Genomic DNA, 15,522 nt, shown 5'->3' on the forward strand with positions numbered 1-15,522 from the left:
AATTGCTGCTGAGGACATGTAAGGTCACATGGAGTAAGTGTTTGTGTTGCGAGAGCTTGTTGTGAGGTGCTAAAATTTCCATCATTCAGGGCTAGACATGCTGGGACTGAAGCTATTACATATCTTGTTTTACAATGAATGATTAGGAAGGAAAACAATTTGGCAAAAACAGGTTTTTACAAATTGCTACTCTTAAAACCAGTTGTACTTCTTAGTCATACACTATTTGTCAAGCTCTTCTTGCCACATTTGCTCGGCCGTGCCAGGGCTTTGTTTTTTGTGGGACTTATACAACTTACTATTGTTGTGCAGTTACAACACCGGCTATTTGTTTTACATCTTATCACGAACAAGCTGCATTTGATACGGTTGTTTTTTTAATGCAGATTATTCAGATTTTTTAAATTCTTTTTTTTTTTTTTTTTTTTAACTGGCTGATTAAATTATGGTTAAATTGCACAACATGGTCAAAGCACGCCGATCAAATGCAAAACAGATGGTGTTAATATTACATTTGCAGATTGTCAATCAGGGCCTTTTTAATAACAGCAAACAAACCACAAACTCAATCATTTCCACAGGTGTCGTTTAAACAAGGGTGGGGAGTTTGTGGAGTTCACTTCATTTAGGGCTGCCAAATGAACTCAGGATGACAATATGGTGTTATTTGTCTAGGCCTAATTTGAATTTTATCAGAAACATGTTTCCATTGACAAATTGAAACCAAATTGTGCATCACTTACTCCCCGACACGACTCTAATGTCCGTCTAACTTCTGGAGCCGTCCAGATCTTAATGAGGCCGAACTTCTCAAGTGTTTCCACCCCCACCCCCCCCAATGAATAGCTTCTGGTTTACAAGCTGTTCTTCATCGTATGCTTCGCCTTCCCTTTGTGAAACACTGCTGTAGCACATTATGTCAATATTGTTCCTCTGTTGCACAAACATGTCAGGCTGCAACTAACAATTAATTTGCCAAGTACAGTCCAGAAAATGGTAGAGAGAGAAAAGAAAAAAGTTGATTGGTGTTTCTCAAACTGCAAAATGGCAATGTCCTCAAATGTTTTGGTTTGTCCACAAACCAAAGATATTCAGTTTACTGTCACAGAAGAGAAAAACGGCCAAAACATATTCACATTATAGATATTATAATATATGTATTCATGGCTCATATTTATTTACTCTTTTTTTTATCAAACTTATATCAGTCAGACTCTGTGAAATTCACTATATTTCCGTATGTTTATTACAGCAAGAGCTGCTGGCCATAGACCACGTTCTGTTAAACTGTGAGGAAATTAGGTTTTTAAAGAAATCTGTTCCATCTAACTTGATTGGACTTTACTGTAATCTTCTTTTTTTGACGATATACTATGACGTCACGCGCTGTCAATTACATGCTAAATGAAAAAAAAGAGCCATAAGTAGTTTTCACTTTGAAAAAGGTAGTAAACCTTGAGTTAAAGGTCCAGTGTGTAACTTTTAGGAGGGTTTATTGGTAAAAAAAAATTGATTATACCACCCATCACTGTTTGTATAAGAGCATAACACCTTTTATATGTACTTTAGGTTGCCATCTTGTGCCTCAATGTTTCCAAACCAGCCCAGAGTGTGTATTTCATATCTTTACTACATAAGATAAGATGAGAGACATCCTTTTTGTCATGTGAAGGCCACTGTAGTTACCCGATGCTCTTGGCTAAAGCAGGGATGAGCACAGGAGTCCCCTTACAAATATATGCTTTAAAAACTATGTTTTCATTTGGTCTATTTTCTATTTTTACCTCTCCTCTACATGCATTTCATGACTTTATTTCCTCTTGCCTAATATTACTGGATCTTTGAGAGTCATTGAAACTTGATAAAGAACCAAATTCTAAATTTATGAGCAGATGCAATAAAAAAACAACACATTCTCCTGTCTGTAATTATGTTATCTGCTCGACATGAAGTACGTTTTGGCCGCTGCTTTGGCAGATTGTGGTAACACGCAATGTTGCTGTTGTCACCTGGTGACAGACAGTGGAGACAAACCACTGAGGCCCATGGTGTCAAACAGCCTGGCAAGAGCACTTGTGAGCCTCCCTATCTGCATATTAACATTAAAGAAAGTGCTGTGATCTGAAAATTATTAATTCAAAGTCAGAGTTCATTTCTCGCTATTATTTACAGTGTGTTGACAGTGCAGAGAGTCAGATACAGTTGACTTGACGTGGCTAATGCTACAAGTGGCCAACGAAAATACAGAATGGACTTGCTCAGCTTTGGTTCACTGACAAATAGATTTGGAGAAGGGAAGAACAGTGGGGGATGAGTGCACACCAGGCCAGATTAAGAAACCAGGCTTTATATTCTTTCATAAATCTCTCTCACCTCTTCGCATTCTCATCCCCATCTCCCCAAGGCGAACCCAGTCAGTGCTATGTGTTTGACGGCGACGGCGTGTGTGAGGAGTTCGAGCGGGGCTCCAGCGTGCAGGACTGCGGTTACTTCACACCGCTGGGCTACACGGATCAATGGGCATCCACCGCTACTGCCTCTCACCAGGATCCCAAACACTGTCCTGCCCACGCTGCCACCGGGGAGCCATCACTCAAAAAGGTATTACAGCGGGATAAAGTATGAACCACACGGCACATAAAAAAGACACACAACATATAATAAAGTCCTTGTGGAAGCCTCAAGTAAAGAAAATATGAATTATTGTGTTAGTTTCGAAGAAAAGCAGACTTTTATGGCGCGTTCCCAGTCAAAAGTTTCAACTCAAATCAGATATCATCTCTGGAACTCAATGCAACCTCACAAATCAAAGACATAAGATTCCGAGGTGGCTGCCACTTCTGTTTAGACCATATACCATATACCCAACTAATAAATGTATCAAAATAAACTACTGGTGTAGCTGAAGGTGTAACAGCTGGATATTTGTCTTTATTTCAACATTTTAGTCTTTTATATAGTCAATAATGCATGTTAATGTAGTCTTAGTCAGTGTTTTAGGACATCGGTGCAGTCTCGTCATCGTCTCGTCTTCGCCATGTTGACATTAATACTGGCTAACAGTATTAATGTCATGCACGAGTATGCATGCATCAGTCAGACTAACCTCTGCATATATACGTCCAGTCGGACTTCAGCTTGGCCAGGCATTCTGTGCATGTTCCACAGTTCCCACCCCGGGGCTTTGATGTAGAAATGAAAAATAAAAAAAGCCAACACAAAGAAGAAGAAGAAGAAGTAGAAGAAGAAGACAACAGTGAGAAGAAATATGGTGAAATCCAGCCCAGTGCATTTTTGGACTAACAGGGAGACTGAATTTATGCTCTGTCAGCTTGAAGAATTTTGAATTTAATGGATTGTAGAATGACACATGCATGATGGTGCTCGACATCGCCCCACTGCCAGCTCAAGTTATTTTCTGTCTGTGATGCAATAGGCATATCGCCACCTAGCATAGCGGAGGCTACAAGCGTTACAGCTCATGGAAATGTGAGTCACTGTGTTGTTTATTTTATGTTCATTGTCAAAGCACATCGACGAACACCAGTGTACAACACACATGTAAATATGCTGAAGTCAGCAGGAGCTGCCAATTTGAGAAGACAGAAAATCAGCTTTTACTCCTACTCCAGGCTTTTTTAAAAAAAAAAAAAAAGTGTACCAAAATCTTTCATCTCCTCAGGTCACAGTGACTTCCATGAAAGAAGTGAAGTGCAGGACAGTAATGAGCCTGCGCATCATTAATTCATATAAAAGTGTTTCTCTGTTGCAAGACTGACGAGTGAGAAACACAGCTTAGCAGCGACTGGTGAAGACAAGCAGGCTGAAGAAGAAGAAGAAGAAGAAGAAAGGCTTTGCACGTCTCTTTGGATGAGATTTTTGGCAGCTCTCACCATGACAGCACAGCAGCTTTGATTATGGCACCGCACCTGTCTTTCTTTTTTACAACTTAAGTACAAAATACATCAATCACTTTCCAGCTTTGACATCCCCCCATAAAAATTGCCGCAATCGTACGATTCTTCTCAGGCCCGTCACCGCTGTTGTTCCAAATGATGTTGCCGTTTGAGAAACACGCTCACGTCAGCCGCGCTCATAGGAACGGTACATCGAAATGATGCACGGCGTTTAGTCCTGAGCTCTGCTCGGCTGAGCAACATGATTCACTGTCTATCGCGGGAGGATTGTTGATGTCAAAACGGCAGTGGTTTTCGGCGTCTGAGATCTGGCGCGTCTCCTGCCATGGAGACAGTCTGAGGAACACTGCGATCAACAAAACAAATCAAAGTGTCACGAGTTAAGTCGACGCGCTCAGTTAAAGCCTCGCCACCAGAGGATTTGGGCTCTGGAGAAGGTGTTAAATAGAATTTATGAACGTAACTGCAAACCTAATGATGACATAGCAGAGGAGATCATCAGGGTTTGAAGAGTGGGAATTGAGTTGCTCGGGACCTGGTCCGAACGAGGGCATTAGGTTTGCATGTTCTCCCCTTGTCTGCGTGGATTTTCTCCAGGTTCTCCGGTTTCCTCCCACAGTCCAAAAACATGAACACTCTGAAATGCCTGGAGGTGTGAATGTGAGAGTGAATGGTTGTTGGTCTCTGTGTGTTGGCCCTGTGACGGACTGGCACCTTTCGCCCCAGCGTCAGCTAAAATTGGCTCCAACTCCCCGCGACCCTCATGAGGAGGGCCAAGGCATCAAATTCAAATCACTGATGCTTGCCTCGACTACTCTGTTCATCAAAAGGATTGTCGTCTGACGGTGACGGTGCCAACACCCAGCACAAGACAATCCAGACTCTTTTCATGTGTTGTTCCACGTTGGTGGAATGACCTACCGAGCGCTACCAGAACAGGGGTGCCCCTGTCTATCTTCAAGAAGCTCTTGAAGACCCAGCTCTTCCAAGAGCATCTTCTGTCCCAGCACTTACCTTGCCCCCCTCCCCTGCACTTGGATCCACTTCTGCACTCTCACCCTCTATCAGTCCACTGTTCCTATCTAGTGGATTTCTTTCCAAGACTACTTCTCTGTATTCCTCTTTTGTAAGACGCTTTGGATAAAAGCGTCTGCTAAATGCTTAAATGCTTAAATGTAAATGTGGAGGATAAAGCGGTAGACAGTAGCTATGTTTACATGGAAACAAGTAATCGGAGTAAAAGCCTGATCAGAACAACATGCTGAGCTGAAAACTTTGATCCGTCATATCGTCATTCCGATTGGTGTTCACATACACAGTCGATGCGATCATGACTTTCTGGTTTAGCGCTATTGCGTGTTTCTGTTTTGTTAGTGCTGTGTTTTCATTCCAAGTGAAGTTTATTCTGCTTCTACTTCACTACGCATGTAAAAAAATTGTCTAATTTGACTGAACACTTCAATTCCGTGTCCATGTAAATGATGGAATTGTAAATTCTTAGAAAATCTTAGAAGTTTTGCACATGTAAACATAGCTAACACATAAATTAACTGAATTGGAGGAATAACATGGTCCTACCAAGTTTTGGTGAAAGTCTTTCCGTGCACCTTTGAAAGTGATTATTTTAAGGATTTTAACAATTGTAATGTATCCTTGTCTGATAAAGTCAATTACTCTAAGTTGTCTAATTAACATGAAGTCCATCCATCTTTTGTTATCTCTGTGTGAAGCTCTGCAGATATCAGCACCTCGACGAGAGTGACAAATCGCCCACCGACGCCTGGTTTCCCTGCACAGCCACAACAGACACAAATAATGACCTGGAACATTCATTTTGGCTAAAGGTACGACGTGTTTGGTGTTTTGTTTTTTTTGTGCTCCTTAAGCACAAAGACCAAAGTCTGGTCCTAATGAGGCAGAACCGCATTTCTGAGTTATTATCTGTAGGGGAAATATGTGAGCTTTGCTTAAGGTTAGGAAAAAAAGGCTTTTGGTGAGGCTGTGTAAATGAAGGGAAGTCAATGCAGAGACGTGAGGATTTTTAGATTAAGAATGTAAAGCATTGCAGCAAACAATAAATGATGCTATTCAAGAGGTGATATTATTAATATTAACAATTAATGTTTGGGTCATATTGTGCAAAGACTGAGTCAAGAACCTTGTTATTTTTTGCATTTTTTGGTCCCCAAACAAATATGTAGGATTTTCCCAACCATTCAGTTAAGATTAATTTAAATGGTGTTAGAGAAATGGCTGTAAATGAGTCTGTTAGTTATGGAGGTCTACTTACATATATTAACTTGTTTTCATGGTTAAAAACCTCCTAGTCGCTGCAAATGAGCCGATCAAAATATCTCCTCACTGACGCTCTTGTCAGCCACGCTGTTTCAGACCAAATCCACACACCCAGAACGTGAACGGTGTTGTGATTGGCCAGCCAACGAGAGCTTTCCCACTGTCCTGTGATTGGCCAGGTACCTGGAAGTGACGTAACAGATAGGCCAGCACTCAGATACACAGCTCCCCCTCTGGCACGGTGGATGCTCTGCATCTCAGCAGCTACAACGAGAGTAGTTCTTCTTCTTCTGCGGTTGAATGTACGCAACCGGATGTGCCCGGACTAGTGCCCACACTAGGAGGCGCTATGGTGGTGAGAGGAGTGGTGAGGTTTACTGATGACAACATCAACATACGGAAGTGCCGATCCGCTTCGCAGAGCCCAGGAAAACAATAAAACCCTATTTTCTCAGCAGTGGCTGAACTGTTTGTTCTGAAACTTAAGGGTTTCATAAAAGTGGTAATGACGCAGATACACACACAAACGCAGCGTTAATTGGAGCTTCCGGTCTATGTCGCCTTTAAATATGTGTCCAACGCAGCATTCACATTGTCCACATAATTGTCCTCTTCTGAGGCTGAACTCCGACCAATGTCTGATTTTATAAAATGCCAAGAAGTGGGCTGAGAACATAGTGAGGGAGAGTGAGGAGAGGCGTGGTCTGGTAGTGAAATCAGGTGCTCTGTCAGATGAGTCTCTCAGAGACAATAAAGCGACAGCTCCAGCGTTTATAAAAGGGGGAGGAGTCCAAGTCAAGTGTGGTAATGGTGCAAGCGTGAGCCAAGAAACCCAAAGGCAAAACTTGAATGCAGTAGCTGCCGTTTGACCAGAGAGGCAGTAAAGACATGTGTAATTTCAATACTTTACGATAAACTGTGAAGATTTGCTCCTGGATCAGCCAATAACATAAACTTTTTACGCATATACACTGGTTTACGCTGAACAAAAAGTGGTTTATGGGTTTAGTAAAGTGGGTCCACATTTAGAAAGTGGAACGTATTTTGTCTGATTGTCCTCACACCTACACAAAGACATGCACGTGTGTGTTTGCGTGAGCACCACAGCGTCTGTTCCCTCGCTAAACTCAGTGACTGTGGGTGGCTACGTCTCTCCTCAACGTCTTCCAGCACTTTCCAATAAATGGGGTTGAAGGGCCGCTCACACAGACTGTTGGCTCGCAGCTCAGTTATGCACACACACACACACACACGCACATTCTTAGCTTTCTAACAATTACTATGATTCTTATGATGCACTGGTTTCCATAATCATTCATTTTCCAGGTCAACGGTGAATCAGGAGTTCTAATGATCTGTGGATGATTACACAACCATGACAAACACTAATCACCGAAATCCCTCAATAATCAGCATTACCAGGTTACTAACAGTGTTATATAATTAACTCATGATTCATCATCTGACAAGTTATTAATACACTGGCATATGAAGAAGTAAAAAAAAGAAGACGAAAGAATACATTTCTAATTATACATAGATAATTTGCAAGCGTAATTTATTACAGCACCAGGACGCACGGGGAAAACGCTCTTGATCATTTCAAAACCATTGTCCAACATTCCGTTTCATGAAATAATTGTATATTTTGTGATTTAAAAAGGCTGTGTTTAAAATGGATGGCATTTCTATTTGTGTTGCCGCTGCAGTTAAAGTGATTTATATGCACAAGCGGCCTGCTTATCTTCACATGGATGTGCCGCTTTGTCTGCTACTCTGAATTTGGGGCCTGGCTCTCAACACCAGACCTGCGTCTGGTTCTTGTATTTATTAGTTTTGTATTATTTAATCTCTGCTCAGCCACAATTCCCACAGTCCAGGGTGCGGGGTTGAGGCTACGCGTAGGCTAGCTGTTGATTTGACTGATAGCTCCGCGGTCTTGTCTGTCGTCCCCTGGATTACGGAGTCCTTTAGAGTCTGGAGCTCGCCACTCTCCTTCCACACACACACACTCGTTCGTTCGTTCATCTTGTCTCATTTCTCTCTCATCATTCCCCCCGTCTTTGTCACAATGAGTCATCTTTTCTATCCCCTGCTGCTTTTATCAGACACTTCTCCTCCGCAGCCTCTCTGGAGGGCTTCCTTCACCGCAAAGACTCCTTTCACAGACTGAAAAGCCTTCATAATAACACCCGTATCTAGCCGCTCTCCTCCCAAAACAACCATAATCTTTCCTTGAAGTGCTCTCTCTGCCTCGGAAAGGCCTCCCTCACTTAAAAAGCTTGTCTCTCTGATCTGTATCAGTTCTGTAAGTATTTCTCAGCCGTCATATCACATCCATCTCCACGCCAGCGCTCGAAAAACAGGCATCAGTCTCTCATTCAGCAGTTCAAGATTTCCATTTGGAAGAACCTTCTCTGCGAGGCCTTAAAGCATCTTTCTTAAGTGATACTTCACCCAAAATGGGTTTTTTATTATTTTGAAACTTGGCAGGTGGCTGTGAAAAGTTGTAATTCTGTAATAAAGAACAGAGACAAGCATTGACATGGAATCACCGCACTCGCATGGAGTTAAACTGAGTTCATGTCCAACGTTTTTGCAAATTTAAAGCACATTTCTATTACACAACTGTATGTATACTGTGATCTTTTCTCTATTTCTTTGGGATTTGTCGGAGAAAATAATGCTGTCTGAGTCAGTATCTTTATTTAAGTCTTGTTTGCTATTTAAATTCTCTTTTATTTTTAGGTTGTTTTTCTTTGTTTGTTTTGTATGATAAGTGCTCTATAAATAGAGATAATTGTTGTTATTATTATAATTATTAAAATTATTAACATAGTGCTTGTTATCTACTCATGTTACCGTTGCTGCATGAGAACTAAATTGGTTGCTATGGCAATGTCAACCACCATCTATACCTGGGAATGTGGGTAATAAAAAACAGCTTTTTCATATGGAGTTTAAAGAGCAACTGTGGGTTAAGCAATGTTTGATTGGGATGGGATTATCACATGTTCTTATTCATGGTATTAAGTAAGAATAATGAGATTTTAACTTGCAGTATTAATCTATCAACAAAGGGAGAAATATGTTTCTCCATGTTTGATATTCTTCACCACTTTTTCTCTTGATCCAGGTGGGATTTGTCCACCCTGGAGTGGCAGCCTCTGTCATGGTGTACCTGGCATCAGACGGCTCAGTGTCCGGGGATCAGTGCCGGAGCACAGCCACCATCTTCCTCTCTGATACTACCGGCAAAAACCACTCACTAGGTACTTTGTTTTTCTACTTATCCTGATTTTTTTTTTTTTATCTTTCCTGCTTGTGATTGAGCCTCATGCCAGAACATTTTTCATTTTCTCCTCCTAAAGTTTTCTTACTTTTTTACTTGGGGTTTATGCCGCGTCAGATCAAGCCAAATACTTCCAACTTCAGGAAAGGGTGTATAAATTTTTACTTTAGGAGAGCAAATTAGCATCATTTATGCCCCAGTGATACCATATGAGTGTGTATAACATAACAAATGTGTGTATTCAGGACTAAAACAGTATTGTGAATTTTGAGAGAAGACTGACCAACAACAATAGACTGTTCATTAACCTAATCATCAGTAGTTTTACCTGAAGCACTTTGCACGTAAAACATGCACCAACTGCACTGTTTTACAGCTTAAATAAATAGCATAAACAGTTGTTCTCTCCTTTAATTAGAGTGCCTCCTAGTACTGGAGTACTCCATTGATTTGCATTGCAAAGCAAGCATCTCGTTTTCTTTCGGCGAGAAAACCCCTACACATCCTATATCAAAATGTGCAGCTTGATCTGAATGGAATGGTGAGCTATGACCCTTCTGAGCGTTTCCAGTAACCATGGCGTCAAAAAACGCAATAAAACCCACTTTGGAGCCTCACGGTGTCGTCATACTTTAACATAGAGACGTGGTTGAAACTTCAAACCGGTCACAAGACCTGAGACTTTTCTCACCGAAATCAAAGTTTTGATGCATATTACGGTTTTTAAACAATCACAGTTTTCTACTTTGTTTTGGGCGTTTTGTGTGTGTATTACGTCGATAAAGCAGCGCTGCTGTTTGCTGTTTTTCACCGTTTTTTGGACAGTTACAAACAGGGGAAGCGCAATTTTATAGTCGTAAATTCAAATTATAAGGAGTGAAATATTCCCATCCATTAGTGAAAAATGTGATTTTTATAACAGCAGACGTTCATACGACTTACCATTAAAGAAGAATCTGTTGGTATGAATTGTTCTTGCATGAGGTCCAACATCAATAATAACTGAATAATACTATGTGACTATTTGAAACCCTTCCACCTTCACAGGGACGTATGACCTCTCGTGCCACCGGAACCCGTTAGTGGTGAATGTGACCCATGACCTCTCGCGGCCCTTCTTCCTCACAGCCTCTGTGATCCTCCTGTTCTCCTCGCCCTCTGTGGCTGTGGGCGGTGTGGCCCTGAGGACCTCATGTCACTTCAGCACCTTCGCCCTGACCGGGTGCGCATCAGAGGGTGGGCTCTCCCACAGCTACCTACTAAACACACACAGCATGTCAGTTTCACACTGCACTTGGAAAAAAAGAAGGAGCTCAGACAGCTGTAGATCTGCACTCACTAATTACCAGATATATATATATATATATATGGATTTAAAGGTGTTTTTTTTGAAGAGTGGTTGTATGAGGTATTGACACATCGCGACGTCGACATAACAAAAGGCTCACCCAGCATAATTTGTACTATTTTAAGAATATAATTGCTGTGTCATTTAATTATTAGACAGTCTTTTCCACTTTGCAAACATCTTACGCTCCTGCTGTCACTTTGGTGAATTAGAATGGTTTTCAAACACCGCAGTCACAAAATAACACATTTAAACTCACAGTCACAGAAGCAGAAGTAGATCAACAACAAAAACAACTCTGCGGTCTGTGAGGGAAAAAAAATGCAAATTTTTTCTAGGGACTTTGGTTCAGGGCAGTGAGTGTTTTACAAAGTGACACAAACTTAAGTTTCTTATCACAAGAGGTTGCTGAACCATCAAAAATAATACCAATTTTGTGGCTTAATTTTAGCCTTTAATATTGACTAACCCTGTACAACCCAACTTCAAAAAAACCTGAATATCATTTTAAGGTTTATTTTGGCGAGAAAACAGACAGACTGAGTGATCAGTTCAGGCATCTTTGTTGTATTCTTTATCTGACCCTGCCTCTTATTCTTTCTCCTCCTCTCTCTCTCTCCCCGCCCTCCATCCCTCCATCCCTCCATAGCTGTTTGCGGCAGCCGTGTCAGATGGACAGCTGCAGCCCGCCTCAGTTAGAGCACGCCTCAGTCAGGTAGGCCGCCCGGAATGAAACGCTGAACGTCATAGAGAGGTGGAAACACACAAACAAAGCAACCATCTATATATCAGTGTGTCTCCGTAGGTGCACAGGAGGAGGAGAATCCTCCCACTGCTCTGTTCAGTGCCACCGCGGTTTCAGTGTCAACGTCCTCAACGGCAAACGAGCCCCAGCCCATCAGGTAAACTGGACGCTCTGTTTCATGCAGCACTCATTTAGTGAACACGTTCTTATTCTTCACAGAAGGTGGTAGACAGGACCACACTAAACCTTACTGGATTTAGTTTTTAGTTCTTCAGTAGCAGGTGAACGTCACGTCCTGTTAAATCATGAAGAAACTTTTACTTGTTATATTAAATTTTTTTGTAACTTGGTTTTACAGTATCATTTTATTATTTTATTATTATTATTTCTAATAGAGTTATTTTACTAACTAATTTATTTATTTTATTTTAATTAGTTTTTATTGTTCATTTTTTCATTTTTCAGGAGGTTTTGGGAGGAGAGCATATCCTATATTTGCATATTCATTATATATGTTTATTTATTTATTGATTTATGTATTCATTCATTCAGAGGAATTTTTTCACCTGCATATGATTTCATTCTATATTAATGTTAATGTTTTTGTGTAAGTAAGCTTTGTACTTAAGCTTGAGAAGAGCCATGTAAATAAAATTATTTTTAATTACATCACAAATTGAATGGCATTACAGGACGGCTGCCTCTGTAAAGCATGACCCTTGTTAAAAGACCGATTTTAAGGCGTCAAATACTGAATTACTTTTTTTTTTTTTAAACGATTATGCACTCACACAAACAAAGAATTATGGGCAGTATATTCAATTTCCGCTGTAAAAGTATATTTTCAGATTGTAGTCGAGAAAAAAACAACATTTAAACATAAATCTTGACTCGATGCTGAGCGTAAAAAAGTTTTTTGGTGTTTGAGGTGGATTGAAAACATGACACACGACAACAAGACGACGAAAAGTAACCAATTTCATAATTTCCAGGACTTTTCTCCACAAACTGCTGTTATTTACTCATCACACCTCTGCTCTTATGAATCTATTCTCATTCAATATGTGATTAGTATTTATTTATTTATTCATTTATCTCCTCTTATCACTTCATTTGCAAAGTGCTGCGATATAAAGCGTTTGATGATCTATTCTGGCCATTGTGTACTTGTATTTATATTTTTTTATTTTTTATTTGGTAACAAGTAACAAGTGACAAAGATAATTAGAGAAAATGTAGAGTAAAATTACAAGTTGCTGGAAATGTAAATAACAAAGTTATGTATTTATATCTTTGTGAGGTCCAAAAAAACGTACAAACAAAAGCTTTTTCAGCGTTAAGACCTGGTTTAAGGGATTGGATTAGAATTGAGTTTAGGTTAAGGTTAGGGTAAGGAGCCAGGGAATGCATTATGTTAACGACGTGTCCTCACTTAGATATTAAACACAAGTTTGCGTGCGAGTGAGGTGGTGTCTTTGTAGAAGCACTTTATTACATTTTTACGTTTATGAACTGTTCTAAACAAATCAAGTTTGCTTGATTGATTGAGTCGAGTCCAACAAAGTGTCTGTGGAGTTCAAAGAGAGAATTCTAGGAACGTTCTGAGTGAAGGTATAAACGCATGAAGTCATTCTTCTCCTTTATTTGCTCTTCTGTCTTCCTCTGTAGAGAAAGACGGAGCTGGAGTGTTTTCAAGGTTCATGGGATCGTATCGTGAGCTGTCAGCCCGTGGACTGTGGCCTGCCCGATCAGTCGCACGTCTACCACGCCATATTCAGCTGCCCCTGGGGAACCACCTTTGGCAAACAGTGTTCCTTCACCTGTGGATCCCCGGCCATTCTACAAGGTAAGGCTGTGCATCAGGAGTTGTGTTTCCATTACGATATTTCAATTGCTACTCGCAGGTGTTTCCATTGAAAGGTGTTTTGCGTATAAGCCGTAATTGTACGCTAGTTACATCCTGTTTTTCCCGTAAAATCTCGTCCCGTGAGACTCCACTTTAAGGAAGATGGCCGAAAGCATTTTATGCGTTTTATGGTTTTGGAACGGTGATCTCGATCGCGGGTGAACTACATAGCGTCTTTTATAAAGTACCTTAAAGGGATACTTGAGTAGTATTTTACCAGAAAATTTGTCACTTTTTTAATATTACTTAAGTAAAAGTCTTAAAGTATGACGACATTTACTGTACTTAAGTATCAAAAGTCATTTTCTGATATAAAAGTTTTAGAAGTGAAAGTAAAAGTATTAAAAAAGTGAGGCGTTAGGATGGAGTCATGGTGGCTCAGTGGTAAGGCGACGTTCCAACTGGCAGGCTGTGGGGGTTCAATTCCCGGCTCTGTTAGTCTATATGTGTCTTTGAGCAAGACACTTAACCCCCATGTTGGATCGTGCGAATGGGTGAAAACTGTAGTAGAGAAAAGCTCTATATAAATACAGACCATAATACCAACTCTTCTTCTTCTTCTTCTGCTGATTTTATTTGGTAGTAAGTGACAAAGATAATAAGAGGAAATGTAAAATGAAAAAGTGAAGTATAGGTACCTGAATGTTGTACTTCATGAGAGTGTAAAAATGTTTCAGCGATATTTGAGAGGTTTTGTTTTTTAAATGAAATGAAATGTAGGTCTTACGCGTTTCTATGGGTCACGGAAACACAACTAGTGTGACAAATTGAGTAAATGCTGTCTCACAAAACCTACATCAGTTCCTGAATATAATAACAATAATACAGTAATAATAATACTCAGTCATGCACAGTGGCCCTGGCTGGACAGGATCAGATAAAAATCATATTGTGTTCACACACACACACTTCATATTTAAAAAAAAAACACCTCTTGCATCATATCCAGGCAGAACTAACTGCCTGCGGCACACACAAAGACACATACACACACACACAAAACTAAAAGCAATGCAAGTTACACAACGTAGTGGATGCTTCTTGAAGCGATTAGATGGAAACCAGTGCGATGTCCACACGCCTGTGTTTGCGGTCGCGGCGACACGACGACATCTTCAGTGTCAGCAAGTATTCACGCTCTTTCAATACTGATTGTGCAGAAATGATTCTATTTGTGGCTACTTTTGGTTTTGGGTGAAATCATTTCAGATTAAGGGGCCATTTATGTGTCACTCAGCACTGAAGAACATGTCGAGTGCACACCAGCACAGCTGTCATGGATTTTAATAAACGGAACACATTTAGCCCACAATTTTTAAAAATAGATTTACAAAAAAACAAAACTGTCTAAGGGTTTGGTTATCATCCACGCGACTGCTTTATGTGGGCGACATACACGCAGAGGAAATATTAGCTTTGGGGCGACAGTGAAGAAGTGTCGTCTCCTTCTCTTCATAACAGAACAAGACTCGAAACCACGCCAACACAACTGGATCTTGTCCTTCTTTGACATTTTAGTGCAGAATTTATCTCTCCCTGTGAACACATTTTGTTATTATCTTTATTTAACAAGGGGGAAAAAAAGTCTTAAGAGACTGAGATTAAGAGCATATTTTTCAAAGGAGATCTGGCCAAGGCAGGTAGCAGCTGAAATAGAAGACAGCAGAAAGCAAAAATAGATGTATTTTTCCGTTGGCTTCTCCCTGTGCAGGTGTCACCACAGTGGAACACCTGCTTGTGATCTGCATATTTGATTTGGCAGAGATCTTTTGCACTGGTTGCCCTTGCCTTGGTGCAATCCTCCCATTTATCTGGGCTCCGGGCTTGGGATGTCACACTGGATGTCTATGGGGAGCAGAGGTTGCGCTAGACTTTTTCGTTGTCTGTCATTTTGACTGACAGGGTCATAAAAATCCTGTCATAATCAACTTTAAATGATAATAATGACATATTCAATTGCATTGTTCATATTGCAGTGGGATATGAACAGTTCACCTGTGGCCTAAACGCACAGTCTCA

General features: G+C 40.5%; 1 protein-coding gene across 2 annotated transcripts in view; it reads left to right on the plus strand.

Moving 5' to 3' along the window:
- pappa2 (pappalysin 2) overlaps positions 1–15,522 on the plus strand; it is an 85,127-nt gene that overhangs the window by 39,799 nt on the left and 29,806 nt on the right. Inside the window, exons 14-20 of one of the 2 annotated variants that reach the window (XM_058623965.1) lie at positions 2,405–2,601; positions 5,648–5,761; positions 9,349–9,484; positions 10,552–10,780; positions 11,502–11,567; positions 11,658–11,754; positions 13,266–13,443. In XM_058623965.1, the coding sequence (XP_058479948.1) occupies positions 2,405–2,601; positions 5,648–5,761; positions 9,349–9,484; positions 10,552–10,780; positions 11,502–11,567; positions 11,658–11,754; positions 13,266–13,443 (1,017 nt within the window). The remainder of the gene's footprint in view (positions 1–2,404; positions 2,602–5,647; positions 5,762–9,348; positions 9,485–10,551; positions 10,781–11,501; positions 11,568–11,657; positions 11,755–13,265; positions 13,444–15,522) is intronic. The other variant, XM_058623973.1, reaches the window with a different exon arrangement.

This window comes from Solea solea, chromosome 1 (genome assembly GCF_958295425.1).
Source record: "Solea solea chromosome 1, fSolSol10.1, whole genome shotgun sequence".
In the NCBI taxonomy this organism is placed as follows: Eukaryota; Metazoa; Chordata; class Actinopteri; order Pleuronectiformes; family Soleidae; genus Solea; species Solea solea.